General features: G+C 38.7%; 2 protein-coding genes across 8 annotated transcripts in view; both read left to right on the top strand.

Moving 5' to 3' along the window:
- ZC3H11A (zinc finger CCCH-type containing 11A) overlaps window positions 1–8,932 on the top strand; it is a 37,534-nt gene extending 28,602 nt beyond the window's left edge. For 4 of the 7 annotated variants that reach the window (XM_072648131.1, XM_072648130.1, XM_072648129.1 and 1 more), the window contains 8 exons: window positions 1,328–1,426; window positions 1,966–2,034; window positions 2,570–3,076; window positions 3,208–3,287; window positions 3,715–4,054; window positions 5,876–6,042; window positions 6,389–6,456; window positions 6,843–8,932. In XM_072648131.1, coding sequence (XP_072504232.1) covers window positions 1,328–1,426; window positions 1,966–2,034; window positions 2,570–3,076; window positions 3,208–3,287; window positions 3,715–4,054; window positions 5,876–6,042; window positions 6,389–6,456; window positions 6,843–7,101 — 1,589 coding nt within the window. In that variant the 3' untranslated portion in view covers window positions 7,102–8,932. The remainder of the gene's footprint in view (window positions 1–1,327; window positions 1,427–1,965; window positions 2,035–2,569; window positions 3,077–3,207; window positions 3,288–3,714; window positions 4,055–5,875; window positions 6,043–6,388; window positions 6,457–6,842) is intronic. The other 3 variants (XM_072648134.1, XM_072648133.1, XM_072648135.1) reach the window with 1 other exon arrangement.
- Window positions 8,933–15,799: 6,867 nt separating this feature from the next.
- Window positions 15,800–21,336, top strand: SNRPE (small nuclear ribonucleoprotein polypeptide E). The gene is made up of 5 exons (XM_072648136.1): window positions 15,800–16,549; window positions 16,939–16,965; window positions 18,337–18,399; window positions 19,546–19,624; window positions 20,470–21,336. Exons 1-5 carry the CDS (start codon window positions 16,496–16,498, stop codon window positions 20,523–20,525), a joined length of 279 nt encoding a protein of 92 aa, XP_072504237.1. The 5' UTR covers window positions 15,800–16,495; the 3' UTR covers window positions 20,526–21,336.
- The last annotated feature ends 947 nt before the right edge of the window (window positions 21,337–22,283 follow it).

Here is a 22,283-nt window from a genome sequence, read left to right as displayed (position 1 = left end):
TATTTATTTCACCTTTTCAACAGTTATGTGCATTGAAGTTCAAATTTTAATTTGATTCTTAATAGTTCTTTAAAAGGTCCTGAGCTAAAAAGACCATGAGTACTCTTCCTCCCTTCCTTTTTCTTTGTAAAAAGAAAATTTTAAGCAAGTATTTTAGAAGAGGGATAAAATTTTGATTTAGTATGTTTTTTATGTAAAGATTTTGGCTAGCTCAAAAGTATTTAAACTTCCCATTTATTAATCAGTAACTTCCCTTTCTTAGCAGTATGTTTTTCATTTAAAAAATAGAACTAAAATAATTTCTCCCATTTGTTTCCTGTCTTTTTTGAAAGACCATTGAGGTGCTTTCTGTAGCTCTCCTGCTGTGAAGGTGACATTTCCTAAGTTTGGGGAAACTCTTGATTTCAGAGGTTCCCTTCACACCATTGTAAGTAGTGTAGGCATGACAGTTCAATGGTGCCTGTGTGGGGTGGGGTAGTAGTATTTTTATGCATAAATCTTTTAAACTCCTTTACCATTTTAAATTATATCTTTATTTGCCAAGTCCCCAAAGGATAAGAAAAGATAATTATAATTTTAGTGAAGTTTTTCAGATCTTGCTATTAGAAATACAAAGCTGTGTATAAAATGCTTTTGAAACCTAAATACTGCCTAGAGCTAGTAAAAATAATCTCTTGGAGGCTCATAGTATCCACATTATTTTTTACTAGCTTTAGAGTCTTTCAAGTGTATCTTTAGGAAAGTTTAGTTTTTGACAATCTGGAAAACAATTTAAACGTTAGAAATTGCTATTTAAACAACTTATATCACGCAAAGAGCTCCTGACTAGGAATCAGAAGGCCTACATTTTGGTGCTGACTTTCTCCTCCCAATTATTTAAACATTATCTCTCCAAGCTTCATCTTCCTTGGTTGTAAAAGGATAGGATTTATATTCACTGATCTCTAAGGTTCCTTCCAGTTCTGAAATTCTATAAGCTTCTTAGTTGTTTGTGGTGTTACTTTGGTTACTGGAACTTACCTGTTAGCCAGTTAGAATTTTTTGCACATTCTTAGTCTTGGCTTTAGTTATTAGCTTGTTGTGATTCCCATATTGAAAGTTATTCATATCTTGTTTTCTCCCCTGTCCCACCATCTTACTCTGTGAAAATTTCATTACTTTCTCTGAGGTGGAGTTGTCAAGTTCCAAGGAAACTACTATTTATCATATAAACGGAAAAAAGGACACTAATCTCCATAGATTTGTTTATATTTTCCTACTTGTGGTTTTTCTTTTAAAAAAAACAAAACTGTTTCAACCAAATTCATATTTTCCTTTGGCCTAAAAGGTGTTGACAGTGACCCTCCACTGAAACGAAGCCTTGCTCAAAGACTTGGAAAGAAAATTGAGTGTCCAGAAATGAATACTGAAAAAGCACCAAAGAAAGGTACTTGTTTATAAATTTTTAAAATTACTACATCTTTACATTTGCCACTAGTTTTGTTTGACGGGGCTCTCAGTTCCCAAACTATTCAGGCAAACTAGATGATGGATTTTTAGGGCCATATCCTTCCCTTTCCCTGATTTTTTAAATGACAAAATAATTTCCCAAAGTCCATCAGTTTATTTGCTTTTTGTCAGTTGTGCAGAAGTAGTTTTTCAAATTTATTTTCCAGAATACTTGAGGTATGTGATTGATGTAGAAATCATTTTGTTGGAATCAGATTGGTGGGGTCAAGGACTAGAAAGGGGAGATTTTGAGAGAAAAGAAGTAGATGTATAAATGGGAAAGGCGAAGCCCCAGGGAAATTAAAGAGTACTGGCAGTAAGAGAAAAGTGTCAATTTCATTATGAAAATTGAAAAGAGGAGCACATGAAATTCAATTAGATACCAAAGAGAATTCTTAGTTTAATAATTCTGTGTTCTACTGCCAGCAAATTTGTCTTTATCGTGTCTTTTATTATTTTATTCTTTTCATTTTTCAGTTCAAGTTTCTAAGTCTCTGAAGGAGAGATTAGGAATGCCAGCTGATTTAAACAGTATGGAGACAACAGGTAATGGCTCCTGAAACAGATTTCCCTTATTTCCTACTTCCCATAACAACATATATGTTTTCTCTGATTTGGCCTTTCAAGCCAGATTAGAGGTTAGATTTTGAAACAACAGTTGTCCTTATTCACTAATAAATAATTCAATTTGCCTTTCCCTTCCATTTTCTCTATTCCTCCACCCTCCCATTTCCAGTCTTTATTTTCACTTTGTTAGACATTTTTCACTTACTGTCTCTTTTCTCTAAGAGAGGAGAATATCATTTCTAGTACATAAGCATCTGATGTCTTTATATTTTTGTCAAAAATAGCTGTTGTTTAGCATGAGCAGAAATTTATTTTTATTTCAGAAAGCATGGCTAATCTGTAGATTTTGTGGTAGATAACTATTTACTACTAATAGCAGAGACCTACTATTTTGAATACTGGATTCATAATATCAAATGTCTTTTACTAGTTTACCATTTAGAAAACAGCTTTCAGGTAGTACAAAACTGCATAATAACGTCAAAAGTCATTCTTTTTTTGCTTTTGGTATTAGCAGAACGATCTGCTAAAGGTGGAGAGATCCATGTGAAGACACTAGAAGAAATACGTCTTGAGAGAGCCAGCCAAAAACGAGGAGACTTGCAAAGCAAAATCAAGAATGAAGGACCCCTTAAGACCGAAGATTCCAGTTTAGGGATGAGGAGCTCTTCTGCTATCAGAATCAAAACCTTTTCTGAAGTCCTGGCTGAAAAGAAACACCGGCAGCAGGAGGAAGAGAGACAGAAAGCAGAAAAGGAAAACCCTTCTATTAAGCTCAGAATAGAAAGTGAGTCTAAGAAACCAGTAATCTTGCCTCCCACCACTGCCAGCAAAGGGCAGCTGGAAGAGCCTACAAGTAAAACAAAGCCTATGCAGGAAGTACATATAAAAACCCTGGAGGAGATCAAACAGGAAAAGGCACTAAGGGTACAACAGACTGCTGAGAACAGCCCCAGTGCCCAGCCACAGCCTGAGACTACTCCAGTCATAAGACGACTGCTCCGCATCACCAAAAGAACAGGTAGCAAAATTATTTTGTTTGCAAATTAATCTATGCTATACAACCAAGGTATCCATTAAGCTAAAGATTTAATTCAACACAAACTGGCCTGAATTTGAAGGTTAATGATTTGGAGTTTGATTTGAATACAGGTATAAAAGAAGAGAAGAAACTTAGTGAAGCAGGTGAAACCACATCTCGAATTGGTGTGACCAGAACAGAGGCTGTTGAGGTGAGAACATGATCAATATGGTTTACAAATAATTACTTTCCAAATAAATGCCTTTTTTTCCTAATATCGTAACCACTCCCTATGGTATTTTGCTTGTTGGTGAATAGAAGTAAACATTTTTCTCCTTCCTTCTCCCTTTTAAAGGGCACTGTTTTCTTCTGGGTAACCTAGGATTTAGAAAGATGTTTCTAAGCCCCTTTAATCAATTTTCTAGGAGATATACTAGTTTTTTAGTGTACATATCAATTAGACTGTGCAGGAAAGATAAACATTATGTATTCCACACTGGTCATTACAGAAATCTCCTTGTTCTCCACCCTTTTGAAAGCAATACTGTCAATCTTTTGTTACCTTGCTATTAGTTCTTTTGGCCATAGTCTTTTGTCTAAAAATGCTAGAGTTTTCAATTCCGTTGGATCTTTTGCAGGTTTCTTCACAGCCTTTAGATGAGACCACAGGAGATGGCATTTCCAAAGTTCAAGTCAAGAAATTTGAGGATATCATGAGAGAGAAGCGCATGCAGAAACAGCAAGAGATGGAAACACTACAGGAGAAAAATGTTTTAACTTCCCTTCAGGAAGAAGCAGCGCCTGGTAACACCCAAGTGGTAGAGAAATCAGAACTGAATACCGTGCTAGGAATCACCTGCCACCTGACAAAACGCATGCCAATAAAAGCCCAGCAAGTAGAGGTAGAAACTTCAGGAATTGGGGATTCAATACTGAATGTGAAATGTGCAGCACAGCCCTTGGAAAAAAGGAGTAAAGGTGAGTGTTTTATATAGTATGTCCTGAAGAGTGGGGTTCTTTATATAGTGAATCACTGACTCACTTGGAATAATAGTTAACAGGTTGCATTTCATTTGTCCTCTGAACTTGGTGGAAAGAAGGAAAAAATGTTTTGAAAATTCAAGAAGAAAAAGAAAAATACTTTTCTTCTCCAGAGTTACAGCATGGTATCCCTAAACTCTTCATTAGTCCATGCTTTTAGGGTCAGCCACAAGTCCACTGGGTACCAGTAACCTATAGAGGTCATAGGATTTAAAGTGGAAAAGCACCTTAGAGAACATATACCACAGGCAGACCCCTCATTTTATAGATGAGAAAATGGAGGGAAAGAAATCAGGTAATACAAATAGTTCATAGCAAAGTGGGACACCTCAGGTCCCCTGGGGCCAAGGTCAGGATTTTTTTCCGGTGGTGATATCTGTGGAGATGATCCTTGCACTAAAATCTCAGATTTATAAGATGATAAGACTTAAAATTGGAAGGACCCTTAGAGGCCATATCGTCCAACTTCCTCTTAAATGAATGAGAAGACCGACCCAGGGAGGATATGTGACTTATCCAAAGACATACAGGAAAATAAGTATCAGAACAGAGATTTGAAGCTAGGTCTAGTCCACATCCAGAACTAGTGCTCTTTGCTCCTTATGATTCAGACTGAGGCCATGAATATTGTTGTCTCCCCACTTCTACTATTCTTAATTTGTTGTGACAGTTTTCATACAGTTTGGACTTCAGAGTTTAGACGTTTTTTTCATCCATCTTCATTTTCAGTTTAGTGTTCTTGAACAAATCATTAAACCCTCTAAGTTATTAGTGCTCAGGTGAACATGATCTTCCAAGTCCTAATATGATTCATTTCATTCCTAGCCAATAGTCAGTCATTTCAATATCTTCAGCCAAAAACTAAATTGCAGTCTTTAACTTCCTCTGTCCAGGTGGCCATTCCCTTCCAATATCCTTTTTTAACCTTCAAAAGTCCTAACCTCTATAAGAAAAAAAAATGAAAATCCCTTCTTTGCCATCAGATTTTTTTAGTCTTCTACACAGAACTTCAATATAATAGTAGTTAGGATTTATATATCATTTTAAGGTTTGTAAACATACCCATACACATACACTATTATCACCATTTTAAAATTGAGGGCACTGATCTTAAGGACAGTCGTCGCCCAGCTAATAAACGTCTGAGGGCAGGATTCAAACTCCCATTTTCCTGACTTCAAGTCCAGCATTCTATCCATCATGCCACCTAACCGCATTCATCTCATGTTGAGTATATGCAGTTTACATTTATAAAGTACTTTATGTACAGTAACAGTCTTGATCTTCACAACCCATGAAGGGAAGTGGTTTAAATTCTTGGTTACTCCCCTTTTGTAGTCCAGGAAACTGAGATTCATACAAATGTAAAAGCAGAGCTGGTCCTTGAAACCTGATCTCTTCTGGCTCCAGTGTTGTTTCTACTAAACCATTCTTTTTCACTTGAATCATTAGAAGTGGGAAGTGATCAACAACCTTAATAATGGAAAAACTTTGCGTTAGAGAGAAGCACGTGGTGGTTGTCTGTAAAGTTAAGTGGTGACTGCTTTATCAAAACCGTACGCCAAAACTGTAACAGCAAGAACAACTTTATGCAAGCACGTCATTTAAGAGGATAGGTTAAATATGCATGCATCATGTCAGTTATGTGACTAGACATGTTTACGTCTCCATTTTTCAGCACCATTACGCCTAGTGTCCTCTATTTAACTGCTGTCTGTGCAGTCAGAATACTAACCAGCTGTCATCTTCACCCTGTAGCCAAACCCAAGGTTAATGTCAAGCCATCTGTGGTCAAAGTCATTTCAGCCCCTAAATTGGCCGCCAAACGCAAAGCTGCCGAAGTCCACCCTGCTGTCATTGCAGCTGTAAAGCCGCTCAGTTCCAGCAGCATTTTTCAGGAAATCCCAAGCAAAAAAGCAGCTGTGGTAAGGAAATTATTTTGATCCATAGTGGGAATTTTCTGTCTGTCAGAAAAAATGAAAGTCTGCTTCTGCTGTCTCTAACTTTTTACAGTATGTCCTGCTATTTCTTAATACTTCAGTTGTCTACATTATGAATTCTTTGTCTTCGTAAAAAGAATTAACATTTAAAACAAACATTTGTTTCATCGCAGGAACAAGTTTATGTTAGCAAATACTAGTTATCTTCCTGGAGTTGAAAGGTTGTATCCCCTGTCCTTAAGACCCATGCACTGAGTAAGGGCTGACCAGGAGAACTGCTTATCTTCCTGGAATAGGCAAGTGGACATTGACATACAATGTACTTTTACAGGCCACCGTTCCAGTTCTCTCTGAGGACAAACCAGTCACTGTGTCTGAGACAGAGAAAACCCCAAACAGGTAAAACTTCTTTTTATTTCTTTTAGCCAAACTTTGTCACTATAAATACCTGTGCTCCCATTACTTCTTATCTCTGGAGAACCTTGCCACCAAACGATTCTTGTAATCCAAATTCAAGCCAATAATTTATGAATGAGACTACTCAGTGAACCCCAGAATACTGTAAGAAAATGGATTGAAGGTCAGTGTCACACATTGCTCATGGTATTCAGAAGATAGCACCTGATTGAGTGTCCTAAATAAGATGTTTGGCTCCATGTTAATGAACTGTTATCAGACTCAGAAACAGTTTCCACATTAATATGGCATCCTAGGGACTGAATGAATTCAGCCAACCAGTGGGGAAAGACAGCTTTGTAATAATGAATTCTCTTTCCTTCTCATAGTCTTGATCTGCCTCCAAGTCAAGCTTCTTCTGATCCCCCCCCACCAGAAGTATCTAGTCCTTCTTCATCCCAAGTGGCGACAAAAAGCCGCCGGCTCAGCTCTGCCTCTTCAGGGAAGCCCCCCCTCTCTGTGGAAGATGACTTTGAGAAACTGATCTGGGAGATCTCAGGAGGCAAATTGGAAGCAGAAATTGACCTGGATCCTGGAAAGGATGAAGACGACCTTCTACTTGAGCTGTCAGAAATGATTGATAGCTGAAAGTGGTGACAAGATCACTTAAAAAAAAAACTCACAAAAAAACTGAATTTTGTTTCATCTATTATAAAATTTGCCTGAGGTGACTATTTCTCTAGGTCAGGATTTGCCCCAATCAGAAGCATACCTCAGAAGTATCTACACTTATTTGGGCCTCCTGTGGGTAAAATTAAAGAGAAGGCCTTTGGGCAGCCATCCTGTCTATTATTGTTTAGCTTTGAGATAAAGTTCCTTGTCTCACCCTACCCCCCTATTGCCTCCTTCTCCCACTTAAAAAAAAAGAAGAGAGAAAGTAGAGATGAGATTGGGTTGGGGGGCCATACGGAGCTTAAAGCTTTAAGGTTTGTTAATTCTGGCTTTTTCTTTGGGTCTTCTTTGTTGTGTGTATGAATGGATACATGAAAGGTTATTGGAGTTTGGAAAAGATGAAGACAGCTGCTACTACTCTCAAGGACCAAATTTCATGCTGCCACTGAGCAAAGTACACTCAGCTTTTGTTACATTATCTGTCTTTTTACAATGTATTTAAACTGTTAACATAGCTTTAGAGAGGGCTAAGCAGCTACAGGGAGCAAACCAGAATAACATGGTGCTTCTGCTACTCTGAAGGCTTCTAACTAGCAACAGCTTATTTATTACTACTGTAATTTTAAAATAATTTTTCATTTTTGCTTGAAAGTGCCTCGGTGGTCCCAATAACTACTGTGTTGCTGGGATCCCCTGGTTTCTTCAAAAGAAGTGACATGATTAGAAGAACCCTCTTCTCAACCTGAAAATTTCTTCCCCTGTCCAAGTATTCTTCCCTCCCCAATGCCTTTCCACCACCACTGGCATTGAATCACCAGGAGTTGTGTGAAGGGTTATGGTTTGGTTTGGTTTGGTTTGGTTTGGTTTGGTTTTTTTAAATCTGTACTGCTGCAGTTGTAGCAGATTCTCTTGCTCATTTCTCTACTCTTAACCACCTAGAAAGGAAGCCGAATCAGCTGCTGATTTTCACATGTGAACCATAGCAATACACTGAACCCGCTGTAACAGGGATGTTGAGATGGTTTGGAGGTGTATTGTGTACCTTCCATTTTTGTAGATGATTTTTCCTACTATTTCCGCATTGACTTTTTTTGTTGTTGTTGTTGTTGACGTCCTCTCCACATCCCCTCAAGGGTTTTAGACTTATGCTAGAATAAGCCTACTCCAGGCTTGTGTTCTCAGAAGGCGATATATTGCATTGTAAATATGTGTTCATACGGTATTTTGAAGAAAGGAAAGAAAATTTGTCCATTTTTATAATTCATTGTAGGTGGTATCTTGGTTCCCACAGGGAAAATTGACCCACCTGTCACATTGGCTCCTAAGGAACTGCTGTTGTAGGCGGCTCATCAAAAGGAGAACTTCATATAATCTCATGGGAGGGTGGAGAATGCCACAGGACTACCCATTTGGCCTTGCTGAGGTCTGAATGGTTATGCACAAACAAAAGTAACTTGTGAAATTTATAAGTTTTAAAAAATAAACACAATCCCCATCCCTCCCTCTGCAATTGAAAGTATTTGTTGTATGAGGACCCCTCCCCAAGGCCAAGCATGGAAAGTTCTGACTCCATTACCGATTGCATCCTCCCCCTTCCCCATTTCATTCTTGAGATCTGCACAAAGATCTTTAATCCCTTTTGTAAATAACCATTTTATTCTTTTCATTTTTTATGATTTTGTTTGTATCCTATTTAAAGCACTTGTATTATTAATCTGTGTCTGAATCATTCATGTTCAGCATCATTTGAACCATTAGTCATTACGGAGAAAGACATTTGTGTTTTAAATAAAACTGGTGTAGGAAATTCTTGGCAGTGTGACTTGTACATGGCCTGTTAATATCACATTAGTGCATCCAATATGGCAGATGCCCCAGTCTAATTATTGTTCCCCTTTTAAAACTATAAATTCATTGATTTTTCACTTCCTGATTTGTTCTCTAAAATCTTTAATGATTGCGTGTAATAAGATAACTAGTAATCCAAAATATGGCTATAAGTTAGCAGCATTACTTAGAGGGACTGGATCATTAAAGTATGCATATTACCTCCTTTTCCATAATAATGTTAGAAATGATCATTAACATGAATGTAGGTGTGCCACACTTTTAAAAAGCGTAACTTTAAAAGCAGACAAATAACAAGAGATTATTTATTGTACAAGATGGTTAACTGTATGGTTCCTTAATAGTTAGTAGCTGGCATTTATATAGTTCTTTAAGGTATGCAAAACACTTTACAAATATCTCACTTTATCGTCCCAACCACACTGAGAGATGGTGGCTGTTATCCCCATTTTACCAGTGAGGAAACTGAGGGAGACAAGTTAAATGACTTCCACAAGTAAGAATGATCATTTTTTCAATGATTTGGCTGACACCCTATAACTTCTCCGAAAATCTTCCCCATCTCCATATATTAAAATCCTAGCCAATTTTAAAGATCTAGTGCAGATTCAGGTCTTCCCAATATCTTTAGCCTAAATTAGTAACCTTTCAGCTGCTTTGTTACTTTGTTTTCCCATGAATTATGGCATTTCTTACCTACTGCTTTATATTATAATTATCTGTACATGTCTTCTCTAGAGAGCTGTCAGAAACCTTAGAGTTAATTTAACCACCTCATTTTAAAAAGTTGGTACAAGCTGCTTGAGAGGAAAGATTGTTAATCATCTTTGTATCTACTATAGCACCTAACGAAGTGATTTGTATCTAGGACTTCTGTCACCTATGTGTTTTGTCAATATTTGTTGAATGAATAATTTCAAGATCCAACCAAGCTTTAAAATTCTGCAAGAACAAAAAGCTAGCGAGGTAACACGTCCCTCCTGACATACTGGTTATGTGAATCTGGGCAAGTCAAATCCTCGAGTATACTTAGGCAGCTATGACTTAGTTGTGGAACATTGCTGGTCTATGTTAGTAGAGAGGGGGTGTCTTTATGGGCATTTCCCCACACCAATGAAATCACAGATCTGGACCCCTAAAAAGCACAAGCTAATGACAGAACCGTAAGATAGGTCTGCAGATAGCAGTCAAGAGAAAAAGTAGCATGTAGTCCACACTGATATTTTTCAAAATGCATGATTCTCAACTCCTTTTGCACAATTGGAGCTTATAATCACATCTAATTTTATTTATTTTACATATGTATGTCTTCATTAGAATATAAGCCTTAGAAGGAGAGGTTCTGTGTTAAATACTAAAAAATCTCCATAATACCCTAATACTTGTGTTATGAATGTACTGTAGTAGATGCTTAGTGAGTTCAATAAATTTAAATTCAAGGCAAAGAAAAGCTTATCCTCCGCAAGAGAACTTAGGCAGTACTTTTGATATAAATTGATATAAACATTTCAGCTCTCTTTATGCTTTAGCCTGATGATAGATATGCTATGTATGATACATATAGACATACATGCCTGTGTGTATATATACATACATGGCACACATAATACTTCAAAGATAGTTAACAAAATCAGGATTTATAGAACAGTACATGGGGGAGCAGTTACTTGCTTTAAAGAAATAGACACCTCTACTGAGATAATCACATGATTTTCTGTGGATTTTGCCATGGAGCATGCCCCAGTTCAAGAACTAGGGCTGGAGACTGAGTGAATAAAAGACATCGCTATAAGATACTCAAAAATTCAACATTAAAGAGGAACTCCATGACAACTACAAGAAGAGAAAAAATGGATTTTCCACAAGGACTCCATGAATACCTAGAAGAAATGAAGCGAGATTTCTTTTTTAAAAAATCAAAGTTTTAGAGGAAAGAGCTTTTAAGTTTTATTTAGTATTTTATTTTCCCCCAGTTACATGTAAAAATATTTTTTAACATTTGTTTTTAAAACTCCAAGGTCCAAATTCCCTTTCTCCCTCCCCACCCCCACTCAGAAGGCAAACAATTCCATATAGGTTATATATTTGTATATGTATAGTCATGAAAAACATCCATAATAGGCGTATGAAAGAAAACAGACAAGGAAAAAAACTCAAGAAAAAGTTTAAAAAAAGTATACTTCAATCTGTATTCAGATACCAACAGTTCTTTCTCTGGGGATGGGTACATCATAAGTGCTTCAGAGGTGTTTTGGATCACTGTATTACTGAGAAAATGTAAGTCATACACAAGTGATCGTCTTACAATATTGCTGAACATTCTGTCTGGTACATAATTGGCACCATTTAAATGCTAGATATAATTACTAAATGCATAAGAATAAAATACATAGGAAACCAATTTATATGGGAAAACTATCTGCGGACAAAAAGAATGCCATCACATGTGAGCTAGACGTAGGTCTAAAGCCACATTTAGAGATGTCTGCAACACTATAATGTGATATGAAATATAGTGTGGTTTGTATTAGTGACCAAGTGCCAGGCACTGCTAATATTATTAAGATCTGTTGTCTGTATTCATGGTTGAAAGAAATGACAAATTTCAATTAGAGGTCAGTGAAAAGAAAGACATGTTTTTTTCCTCATCTGAGTTCACAAACCCCTGAATATCCACACATGAACCCAGGTTAAGAATCCCTGTTGTAAAGAAATGGAAGCTATTCTTACTATTTGTGGTACTCTATGTCAGAGAAATTTAACAAGCAATAGGAAGAGGCCCTTGAGGCTATATTTTTGGCAAGGTTTGTTTAATTTTGCAAGGATACAAAGGGAGAGTGGAAATTGCTCCTATCGTGTGGGTAAAGCCTTCCCTGATCTCCCTCAGATGTTAGTGAACTCTCCGTTTTCTGTGAACTTTATTATTCATCTGTGTACAGGTTGTAATGGAATGCAAGATCCATTTAAATTAATCCATAAAAAAAATCTATAAAAAATTTAAAATTTCTGTTTTCATGTCCCCAGGGCCTACCCAAATGCCTTGCATACAGTAGGCACTTAATAAATGCTAATTGAACACTAGACATCCCCCTCCCAATTATTAGTGCCTTCCCTTTCTCAGACTGCCTTTCATCTCTATTTGGTATATATGTATATGTACTATGTCCATGTTTTCTCCCCTATTAGAATTTAAGTACCTTAAGGATAAACTGTCCTTGCCTTTCTTTCTTAGATTCTCAGTTCTTGGTATATGAGTAGTTACTTAATGTTTGTTGACGGACCGTGAAACAGACACACATGAATGGTCACACGTTTATATATACACGCACACACAAATTGCAAACACACATATAAACTAAAATCAAAGCCAAATATCATCTAATGTCTATGTCAGGGAAGCATGATACAAATTATGTTTCCTGTTCCTCCCCACTCAAACTTCTCTTAGTTTATCCCCTTAACAAAAATCCCAAATCACCAACTGCCCTTTGGATATTTCAAACTGAATTTCCTAGAGAGGTCTCAAATTCAATATTGTCCAAAACAAAATTCACTATCTTTCCCTTCAATTCCATGCCTCTTCCAAATTTTCATATTTCTGTCAAAAGCATCACAATCCTTCCAAGGTCTCAGGTTCATAATTTCAGCATTATTTTCAACTCTTTCCCCTCTCTCACCCTACATATCCAACCATTTTCCAAATTTTGCTGTTTCTACCTCTACAACATCTTGAATCTAACACCTCTTCACTCAAACAAACTCCATCTAAGTTTACATGATCATCGCCTCTCCCCTTTTCTCTCTCTCCCTCCCTCCCTCTCTCTCTGTCTCTCCCCGCCTTCCTTTCTCGTCTTTCCCAAAACCTTAAACCCAGTGCACTCTGATGTCCATACATTGTACACCAATAGGTCCCTGCCCAAACTCCACTTAATGCCTTTTTTTGGGACCCTTCTGGCTTCAGAGTGATTATCAATAGTAATTATTGCTGCTTATTTTTTTTTCTTTTGCTCATTAAAGGGGCCATTCCCTGATTACTTCTTAGAGAGGCTTATTCACTGAATGGCCTTACCTCCCTCTAAATGAGTACCTGAATAGGCCAAAGTCACCCATTGCATCCTGGGCTGTCTCCAGTCATCCTGTTGAATATCCAGATAGCTCAGGAGGAAAAAGTGAGCCTGGTGACCTTGCACAGCCCTCAATCACTTAAAACAAAGTCCAGTGCAAGTTATGTCATCATTCCTCTGATGTCATGGTCTTCTTTGATAAACGAAGGACCAACACAGACAGACACAGATACTATGTACATTGTATATTCACTTTGCATCAGCCCATGCAAGTCTTGCCATGTTTTTCTGACATCATTTCTTATAGTAAAATAGTATTCCATCATAATCATATACTACAACTTGTTCAGTCATTACCCAATTGATGGGCATCCCCTATTCTTTGCCCCCAGAAAAGAGCTGCTATAAATGTTTTTATAGGACATATAGGTCCTTTTTCTTTTTGTTTTTTATCTCTTTTGGGATACAGACCCAGTAGTGGTATTGCTAGATCAAAAGGTATGCATAGTTTTTATAACCCTTTGGGTATAGTTTCAGATTGCTCTACAGAATGGTTTAATCAGTTCACAACTCTACCAACAATGCATTAAAATCTCATTTTTCCCACATTCCTGGAGGAAAGAATTTGAAGGAAAAGAAGTAGCTTATAACAGATAAGGTTAAACCTTAACTCTTTAAACAATAGAATAGACTGCACAGAAACCAGTGACTTCACATGTCAGTAAGAAATAGTAGAACAAAATTAAAAGGCTGAAAAAATAGAAGAAAATTTAAAGAATCTGCTTTCGAAAGAAACAAACTGACCTAAAAAATAGAGAGATCATTTTAGAATCATCAGACTTCCTTCAGGTCATGTTTTGTTTTGTTTTTTTTTAAAGCTGGACACTTTCTAAAATCACAAATGAAAACTTTCCAGACCTATTAGAACCAAAGGACAAAGTGAAAATAGAAAGAATCCACTTATTACTTCCAGAAATTCTAAAAGAGAAAGTGCCAGTAATGTTATAACCAAAATTCAGTGCTTTCACATTAAAAAAAAATATTTCAAGCAGTCAGGAAGAAATGAAACCAGAGCAAGATCATAAAAGACATGGCAACTTTGTACTTTAAACAAAAGATCTTGTAAGGCAACAATCCAAAAGGCAAAAGACAGTCTTACAACCTAGAATAACTTATTCTATAAAAGTGAATATAATGCTACTGTGGGAAAATGGATCTTTAATGGAATAGAGGACTTTCAAACATTCCAAATGAAAATGCAAAACATGCAAACACAAGAGTCAAGAGAAAGCTAAAAAGATAAATTTATTTGAGCAATTGGAAGGGATGGTTAAGGATGGGTTCTGTTCTGAGAAAAATAAACAGTCATTGTCATAGTTTCAAAAGTTAATGAGGAACTGAAGGAAGTTTGGAAGGAAGCACAAACAAGTTTTTAAGGTAATATGTTGAATTTAGTAGTTTTTTTTTCTTTAAAGCAAGAGGTATGGAATAGAGATTCCTTTTCATATGTAATTCTATACCATGTATATAGATGCGTTAATTTATGATGCATATTAATTTCAGGACAAAAATAATTAAATTTAAAACTAAGCTAAAAATGCAGATTACACAACTTTTCTTATTTTTTGTTTTTTATTTATTTTTATTAAGCAGAGCAGAATACAACAAATAGAACGCATTTATGAATGCACACCTTTATGTACTGTTGTAGTCACTTAAACTATGATTGTTGCAATTAATTTCAGCGTCTTGTGTGTGGTTTCTATGACCCTTATGTATAAAAATGTTTCCTTCTTAGAGGGTCACACATTATCTGGGTAATGCATAACAATTTATATTGCTTGCTGTGTTTATGTATATACACATATATACATATACAATATACTTATATATGGACATGTGTGTGTACACACAATATATACATATATAGATATGTAAACTTGAATACACACAGCTATCATCATAACTGAGCTATATCCATAATTCATCATTTCCCTCATATTAGGCTCATTGTATATTGGAAGTTTATCCCCACATCACTGATAGATTCTTATAGGTTAATATCAGAAGACTTTGATTCTTGAGAGACCAATCCAAGGTCATCCTGGCAATGGTTAATCAATTTAGTCATTAATTCCCTTAAACTGCCCCATTAGACTCCCTTAACTGCCCACATTAATTGGCTATTACCCCATATACCTATGTAGTCTTAAATTTTGTATTATTTTTAACATTCTTTTCAAAATTCCAAATTCTCTCCCTCCTCCCAGCCCCTCCCTCATGCTTTGAGAAGGCAAGTAGGATATGAATTATTCATTTGAAATCTTGCAAGAGATTTCCCTATTACCCATATTGCAAAAAAAAAAAAAAAAGGCAAGAGAAATAAAAGGAAAACATGCTTCAGCTGGACTCAGGGCTCACCAGCTCTCTCTCTGGAGGTGCACAGCATTTTCCACCATGAGCCCTTTGGAATTGTCTTGGATCCTTGGCAACAAAGTTGCTAAGTCTGTCACGTGGGTCGTCCTGAAATGCTACAGTTACTGCGTTCCGCTCACTTCACCGTGCGTCAGTTCATGCAGGTCTTCCTGGGCTGTTCTGAAACCACGTCCCTTGTCATTTCTCATAGATTAGTAGTCGTGATGCCAGCGCAGTCGGGTACCACAACTTGCTCCGCCATTCCCCAATGGATGGGCATCCCCTCGATTTCCACAGCAAGAGCTGCCATGAACATTTCTGTACATACGGGTCCTTTTCCTTGGATCCTTTTGGCATACCGACCTCGCCGCGGCATGCTGGCTCCCAAGGTTTGCATGGTTTTATGACCCTTTGGCCTGGTTCCTCCAAAGAGTCCTCCACGGTGGCCCGCCCAGCAGCGCCTTAGGGGCCCTGCTTTCCCACATTTGCCATTTTCCTTCTCTGTCTGCTTAGCCAATCCGATAGGAGTTGTTTTAATTTGCATTTTCTAATCGATAGAGATGCACTTGGGTAACCCCCAGGCAAAGGAGCCAACTCCCCCACTTTTCAGAACCAGGCACTGGAAGAGTCAAGAGGGCTGCTCTCCTCGCCACGAGCTAGACCAGGCTGCCAGGCTAGGCCTCTGAGAGGTTGGGCTAGAGAAGGGGGCAGGGCGAGGCCTGAAGAGGCGGGGTAGGGAGAAACGGGATCCGGCCTGGCTTTCTCCTCCTTACCCCTAGGGAGCGCTGTTAGCACAGCGAGGCCGCTTAGGCACTTTGGCTCCTTCTCCCTCCCCCAGCCCTCCCCTTTCCGCTTCCTGAAATGTGGAAGAGAAGCGGAGCGACAGCCTAGAGCAGCCGGTCCGCCAGGAGGAGGCGGAAGCGGAGGCGGAAGTCTTGGTGCGGAGAGGGCCCTCCCGGCGTGCAGCGCGGCAGCATTTCCGGTTCCGCTCGTGGTTTCCCTGAGGCGCGCCGTGCCCCGCGCTCTCATTGTACGCTCCCGCCATGGCGTACCGCGGCCAGGGCCAGAAGGTGCAGAAGGTGATGGTGCAGCCCATCGTATCCTCTACGGGAGTCGGGGTCGGGGCGGCCGAAGGGTTCTGGCCGGAGAGCCAGGCGCGAGGGCGGGGAGCGCGAGGAGCCGGCCCCCGGCCCGGGCTCCTCCAATGGGGCGCCTCGGCCCGGTGCTAGGAGCCGCCTGCTCGCGCCGGGGGGCGGGGGCCGGGGCGCGGGCCGGCGGGAGCTCTGGCGGGGGGAGGGGGCGCTCGGGGGCGGCGGGAGCGGCGGGAGCGGCGGGCCCTGGGCTCCGGCTCCGCGTCCAACCCACCTGCCACAGGTCCCGGGCACAGCCGCGGGGAGTGGCGCGTGTGCCTGCCGGCTCCTCAGCCCGCCGGGCCTTCGCCGAGCTACCTTGGCGCCGCACGTTTTCCCTTAACGACTGTGGACAGAACCTCATCTTCAGATATCTCCAAAATGTAAGTGAAAGAAGGGACGAGACTGGGGCGGGGGCATTCGCTTGTGTCCGAGCCCCGGGGGCCCCGCGCGGCGTGGGCGATCCCGGGCCGGTGGGGGAGAAGGCTCGCTCCAGCGACGCTGCTGTCAGGAATTGAACCTTTTGAGCATTAGCAAAACTAGTCTACATTTAGAACAGAACTTTCCCACTTAATAGGCAGGACAGGTTCACAACAGCCTATTGCTGTCTTACTCTGTGTCCTCTCCTACAGTCTTTGTATTTAATGGGTGGATTTTAACACTAAAAGGAGTGAACTTTAAGATGCCTTGAAAGAACAAGCTGTGTCAATGGACAAAATGCTGTCCTTTCATCGCTAAGCAAAGAAGAAAGTGCTGAGAACGTTTATTTCAAAGTAGGTGGTGCAGTGAGTAGAGCGCTGGACTTGGGATCAGGAAGGCTCCTCCTCAGGAGTTCTAGTCTGGCCTCACACGCTTACTAGCTGGGCCCCGGGCACATCGCCTGGCCCTGTTTACCTCAGTTTCCCCATCTGTAAACTGAGTTGGAGAAGGAAATGGCAAACCACTGTAGTGTCTGCCAAGAAAACCCCAAAGTGGAGTCCCAAAGAATCAGACACAATTAAAACCACTGAATAGCAATAAACAAGAATCATTTGTATACTTTTGTGTCATGATACATCTGGTGCTTCCAGTGTTAAATGCATAAAATAGGATTGCTGAAGAAACCAGGCATATTGAAACACATTTATCAAAATCTTCAAACAGACCCCAGAAGAAGAACCGTTGATTAGACTTCAGTTTCCTCATTTGTCATACAGGAAACAATAATGCTTTGTATTGATTCGGAAAGTTTTAATAGCCCTTTGAACTAACTGAACCAAGATCCATCAGTCGGAGTTGTGAGCCCTTCGTTGCTTTTTAGAAAAAGAATAATCTAAATCGTTTCATTTCCAATTGCTTCAGCAAACTAGTATGATATCAGAAGTGTTGGGGAAAACTTGTTTGTTTCAGATTGCTGATCTCTGCTCAGTAGGCCTGGTGACAAAGCATTAGGAAAAGTGATATGACTCAAAGACCCAAGATCATAGGAAATCATTAGCATGTATAATCCCAGTACTGTGTTTGTCAAATGGAAAATTTCTTTGAAAATAATTTTAATATTACATCTTGGTAACACCTAAATTTTAAAAATACTTTCTGTTATTTTACAGAATCTCTTCAGAAGTTGCATTTCACTGAATCACATTTACATGTGAATGTATATTCATGTATATACACATATATATATATCACCAGTCTAGACACGTGTAGGTGGTAGTGATGGGTTCTGGTGTCTTTTTTTCTGTGTTTTTTAAAAATTTGCCTCTTTATTTCAGCGGTCCCGAATTCAGGTGTGGCTATATGAACAAGTAAATATGCGAATAGAGGGCTGCATAATTGTAAGTATCTGAGATTTATGCTCTTTTTCAGCAGGATATAATGAGAAAATACGAGAAGAATCAGAAGTCAAACTATAGGAAAGTGTCTGAGACAGGTGGTTAAGTTCACGAGCTGAGAAAAGAGCTAGGGTCTGTTGAGAGCTAACTGTCTGTATAGCACTATACTAGCTTTTTTTTGGTGGGGGATGGGGAATAGAGTGACACGAAAGAAAATACCATTATCCTTGATATCCCTGAGCAGATAAAGATGGCATTAGTAGGGAGGAATAAGAGTACAGAAGAGATACAGGGAGAAAACAAAAATTTAAGTACAGAATATGGAAATAATACTAAGTGATCAGAACTTATAAAGTTAGTTAAGAAAAGTCTCCTGAAGAATGTGGTCCATGAATCATACTTAAAGAAGTGATAATAGTTTTGAATAATGTTTTTTTCTGCTAGTATACAATTAGTGTGCCACAAATACACCCTTGGGTTTTTCTGGTGTCCTGAATAAACCTCACTACCCTTTGCCAATCTTTGATGAGGGCAGAGAAAGGCTATAGGGTAATTGGTATATGTGCATACACAATAGATTCTTTTAGAAGTAGAGGATTATGGCTAAGTTAGGTGTTCCTGGTGGATCATGAAGATCGGGAAGCAATAGTGTTTTAACCTAGGATCCATGAGCTTTTTAAATAAATTAATAACTATTCTAATATAATTGGTTTTCTTTTGCAAGTCTCTGTATTTTAAATATTTAAAAACTTCTGAGAAATTTTAAAATTAATTCTGAGAAGCATCACATATCTTCACCAGACTGCCAAAAGGGTCTGTTATACACAAAAAAGGTTAAGAATCCTTGAGTTAGAGAAAAGAAGGTAAGTTAGTTTATATGGAAGAGTAGTGGTTAGAATAGATTTCTTCTGAAAAGCAGTCACTGAAGTTTCTAGGTCTTCACTATTTCATATTAAAAACCAATGGTGGTGTGGGTTACTGTATTAAGTTGAAGAAATGTATTGGTCTTTGGTTTTAACTGGGTGTCTTAAAAATGACACAATTTCATATGTCAGGGATGATTTGAGTATAATTCTGCCTAAAGAAGATACTTTTTAGAGTTTTGTTTGAATAAAACTTAAAATTCTTCAATGACAATTTATTATCTAGGGTTTCGATGAGTATATGAATCTTGTATTGGATGATGCAGAGGAGATTCACTCTAAAACAAAGTCAAGGAAACAGCTTGGTAAGATCATACACAGCCTTACTGAATTTCAGATAATTTGCCCACTGCAGAATTTACCATTTTTTAAAGCCATTCTTTAGCCAACCTAATAATGACTGTAAGCATTCATAATCTTATTTCAGCCAATGAGAAAGTGTAGTTAAGTCAGGGATTTATTGTCCTCCTTTCGTATTAGCCAGCCCTCCCTTTCCTTCTCCTCCACTCAGAAGCTTATGGATCTTTGCTAAAAATGAGTCTTTGAATTTCATGTTTTAAGTTTTTCTTTTCTTAAAGTTTCTCTCCAGACACTTCAGTTGTGAAGACTTGTTTTTGAGAAGCAGTAGGATGATTTTAACTCTGCTTCTTACTACTTAGATTTTTTTCTTGGAATGTTGATTTTATCTAAGTTAATACTAAATTTTATATATTGTAAGTGTAAATTTCACAAGCAGGGGTGGACCATCCAATTCAGTTAGCATATGGTGCATTTGTTTTTGTAAAGGAACATCTACTCACATAATTGAAATTACTTTTTAAAAATGCATTTTGGCTCATGTGAATTCTGCCATGTTTCTAAATGCATGTGTGTTATGAGAAATAAATGAGAAACCAGTAAGAGTTGTGATGGTCTCAGGCTGCAGAATGAAGCATAGTTTTTGCACATTACCGTTGTAGGAATTTGTTTTGCTTGACTATGCGTGTTTGTTGCAAGAGCTTTATCTTTTTTGTGAGAGGAAGGGAAAATAGATTTTTATTAAAAAAATACTTTTCAGGCTCTCATGCTAAGATTTTAAATTCTGATTAAGTATTACGAAGTTTTGTGGTAGAGGTTCATGACTTCTAATGGTTTTTTATCTGTGTTGCAGGCCGGATCATGCTAAAAGGAGACAACATTACTCTACTACAAAGTGTCTCTAACTAGAAGTATATTGTCACTGAAGTTAGAAGACATTTGGAAGGCAATACTTTTTTTTTCTTAGTTACATTCTCTGGGCTTCAAAAGCCAGCTACACATTTTTTCATGTTATTTTGATCTTTCTTTTATGGTATTATCACAATAAATGGGTTGCTCTGGGGTTTGTTTCTATTAAAAAATTCTACATTGAGTTTCTTTCTCTCTGTGAAAGAAATTTTCACACAGTGCTGCCATTCTCCCTTTTAAGGGTCTGGAGGCTGCAGCTATTGGTGCTGACCTTAGAGCTTTCTGAAAACAGGCAGTACCCCCAAGTATTACTCTTAGAGGGGTGCAAAAACCAAAAGGGTAAAAATTTTGTGAGAATGGTGTGATTCATATATGTTGCGAAGGTAGTGTCCTTAATTAACATAAGATAGTATATTGCAAACATACAATGGGAACATTGAAGCCAAAACAGTGAAACTAGTCTCTTGACAATCAAATACTCCCATGGCATTGTTACTAGCTTGGAAATTATTTCCCTAAATCTAAAAGCTTTTTGAAGAAAAGATGTAGGCTACATTAGACTTGATCCATAGGTGTCTGTATAAAGTGTTCGGAGAGGAATTTTGGGGTGAATGGGGGAAAGGAAAGGGGACCCAAAGTGTGGGGGTGTTTTATGTTGGAGGCAAAAGTTGGGAACTTCTCCAGAATGCTACATATAGGTCGCTAGACATGAGACAGAAATCCAGTGTCTGAGTAAGAGCTCTTAATTCTTAGGGATTTTTGTTTCCATCCTCAGTTGCTGTTCATGTCCTAATTAAAACTTAAAACTGGACACTTTTCTGTACTTCAGTATAACTCTGGTCTATGGCAGGATGGAGGAAAAATGAGTCCATCCTTAATTCTCTACCTGTCTGGAGCGTAAAAACAATACCTTGCTGTAGACACATGAAGTGTAGCCTGTGAAATCACCCTGTGGCTCCAACTGGTGTCTTAATGGAGGCAGATGATGAGTGTAGCCCTCAACTTACTGTGTTGGCTTCTGTCTCTCTTCGTACGTCTAGCACACTTGCCCTTCTAATCTAGTCAGAATTAAAGGTTGTCTTTATTCCTATAACTTCTGTATTCAAGTTTGATACTCACTGAACCAATGGTATATGAAGAAGACATTGTCCAGCAGAGGGCACTGCTGCCCTAGACCAAGCTCCAGCCCCTAGTTGTGCAGTGAACTGAATGAACTTCTTTCTGATGAGAGCCCAGACCTCCCTGCTGCTTTTTTGGCACCAAAAATAGCTGGGAAGAATGATAACAAGCTAAAGCAATATAATCCCTAAGAAAACCTGCTGGCTGCACTCTCTACTTCCCCCTACGTCCTCACTGACCCAGCTGCCCTCTGCAAGCAGAGCTGTGCCTGCTGTGGCTTATTCTGAATAGATCAAGGAACAGAAGGTTCTATTTTTGACAGCACAAATGACGATGGTGAGGAATAAGGTACAGTGAATGCTTTCAATTGGGCTCTGTATTTGGAAAGTGCCTTGCTTGCTTTTCTGCTCCACTGGAGCTGGTTGTGTTTGCTTTCTAAGTTGTACTTTTCCACAAATGTGTAGATTTTCTTTTCTCCCAAGCAGAAGATGCAGTAAGAGGGGGTGTTGCCTTTGGCTGTGTTAAGGTTGCTAAAATTTGCTGCTGGGAAAGCAGGTTTCAACCAGGAACCCCTGGTACAAGGAGAGTTATTTTGCACTTGCTTTCTAAATGCTTTCCTCTTCACCACCCACCTGTTCT

Source organism: Notamacropus eugenii, chromosome 2, assembly GCF_028372415.1.
Source record: "Notamacropus eugenii isolate mMacEug1 chromosome 2, mMacEug1.pri_v2, whole genome shotgun sequence".
Classification (NCBI taxonomy): Eukaryota; Metazoa; Chordata; class Mammalia; order Diprotodontia; family Macropodidae; genus Notamacropus; species Notamacropus eugenii.
Note: the sequence above shows the minus strand (reverse complement) of the source record. Positions and strands in the feature narration are given on the sequence as shown.

What these genes read in the sequence shown, in the direction of transcription:
- SNRPE (XM_072648136.1), top strand. Translation starts at nt 16,496, where the DNA reads ATGGCGTACCGCGGCCAGGGCCAGAAGGTGCAGAAGGTGATGGTGCAG. An exon ending in GAATAGAGGGCTGCATAATT is followed by an intron (nt 18,400 to 19,545) that starts GTAAGTATCTGA and finishes TTTATTATCTAG; the next exon opens with GGTTTCGATGAGTATATGAA. An exon ending in AAAGTCAAGGAAACAGCTTG is followed by an intron (nt 19,625 to 20,469) that starts GTAAGATCATAC and finishes TCTGTGTTGCAG; the next exon opens with GCCGGATCATGCTAAAAGGA.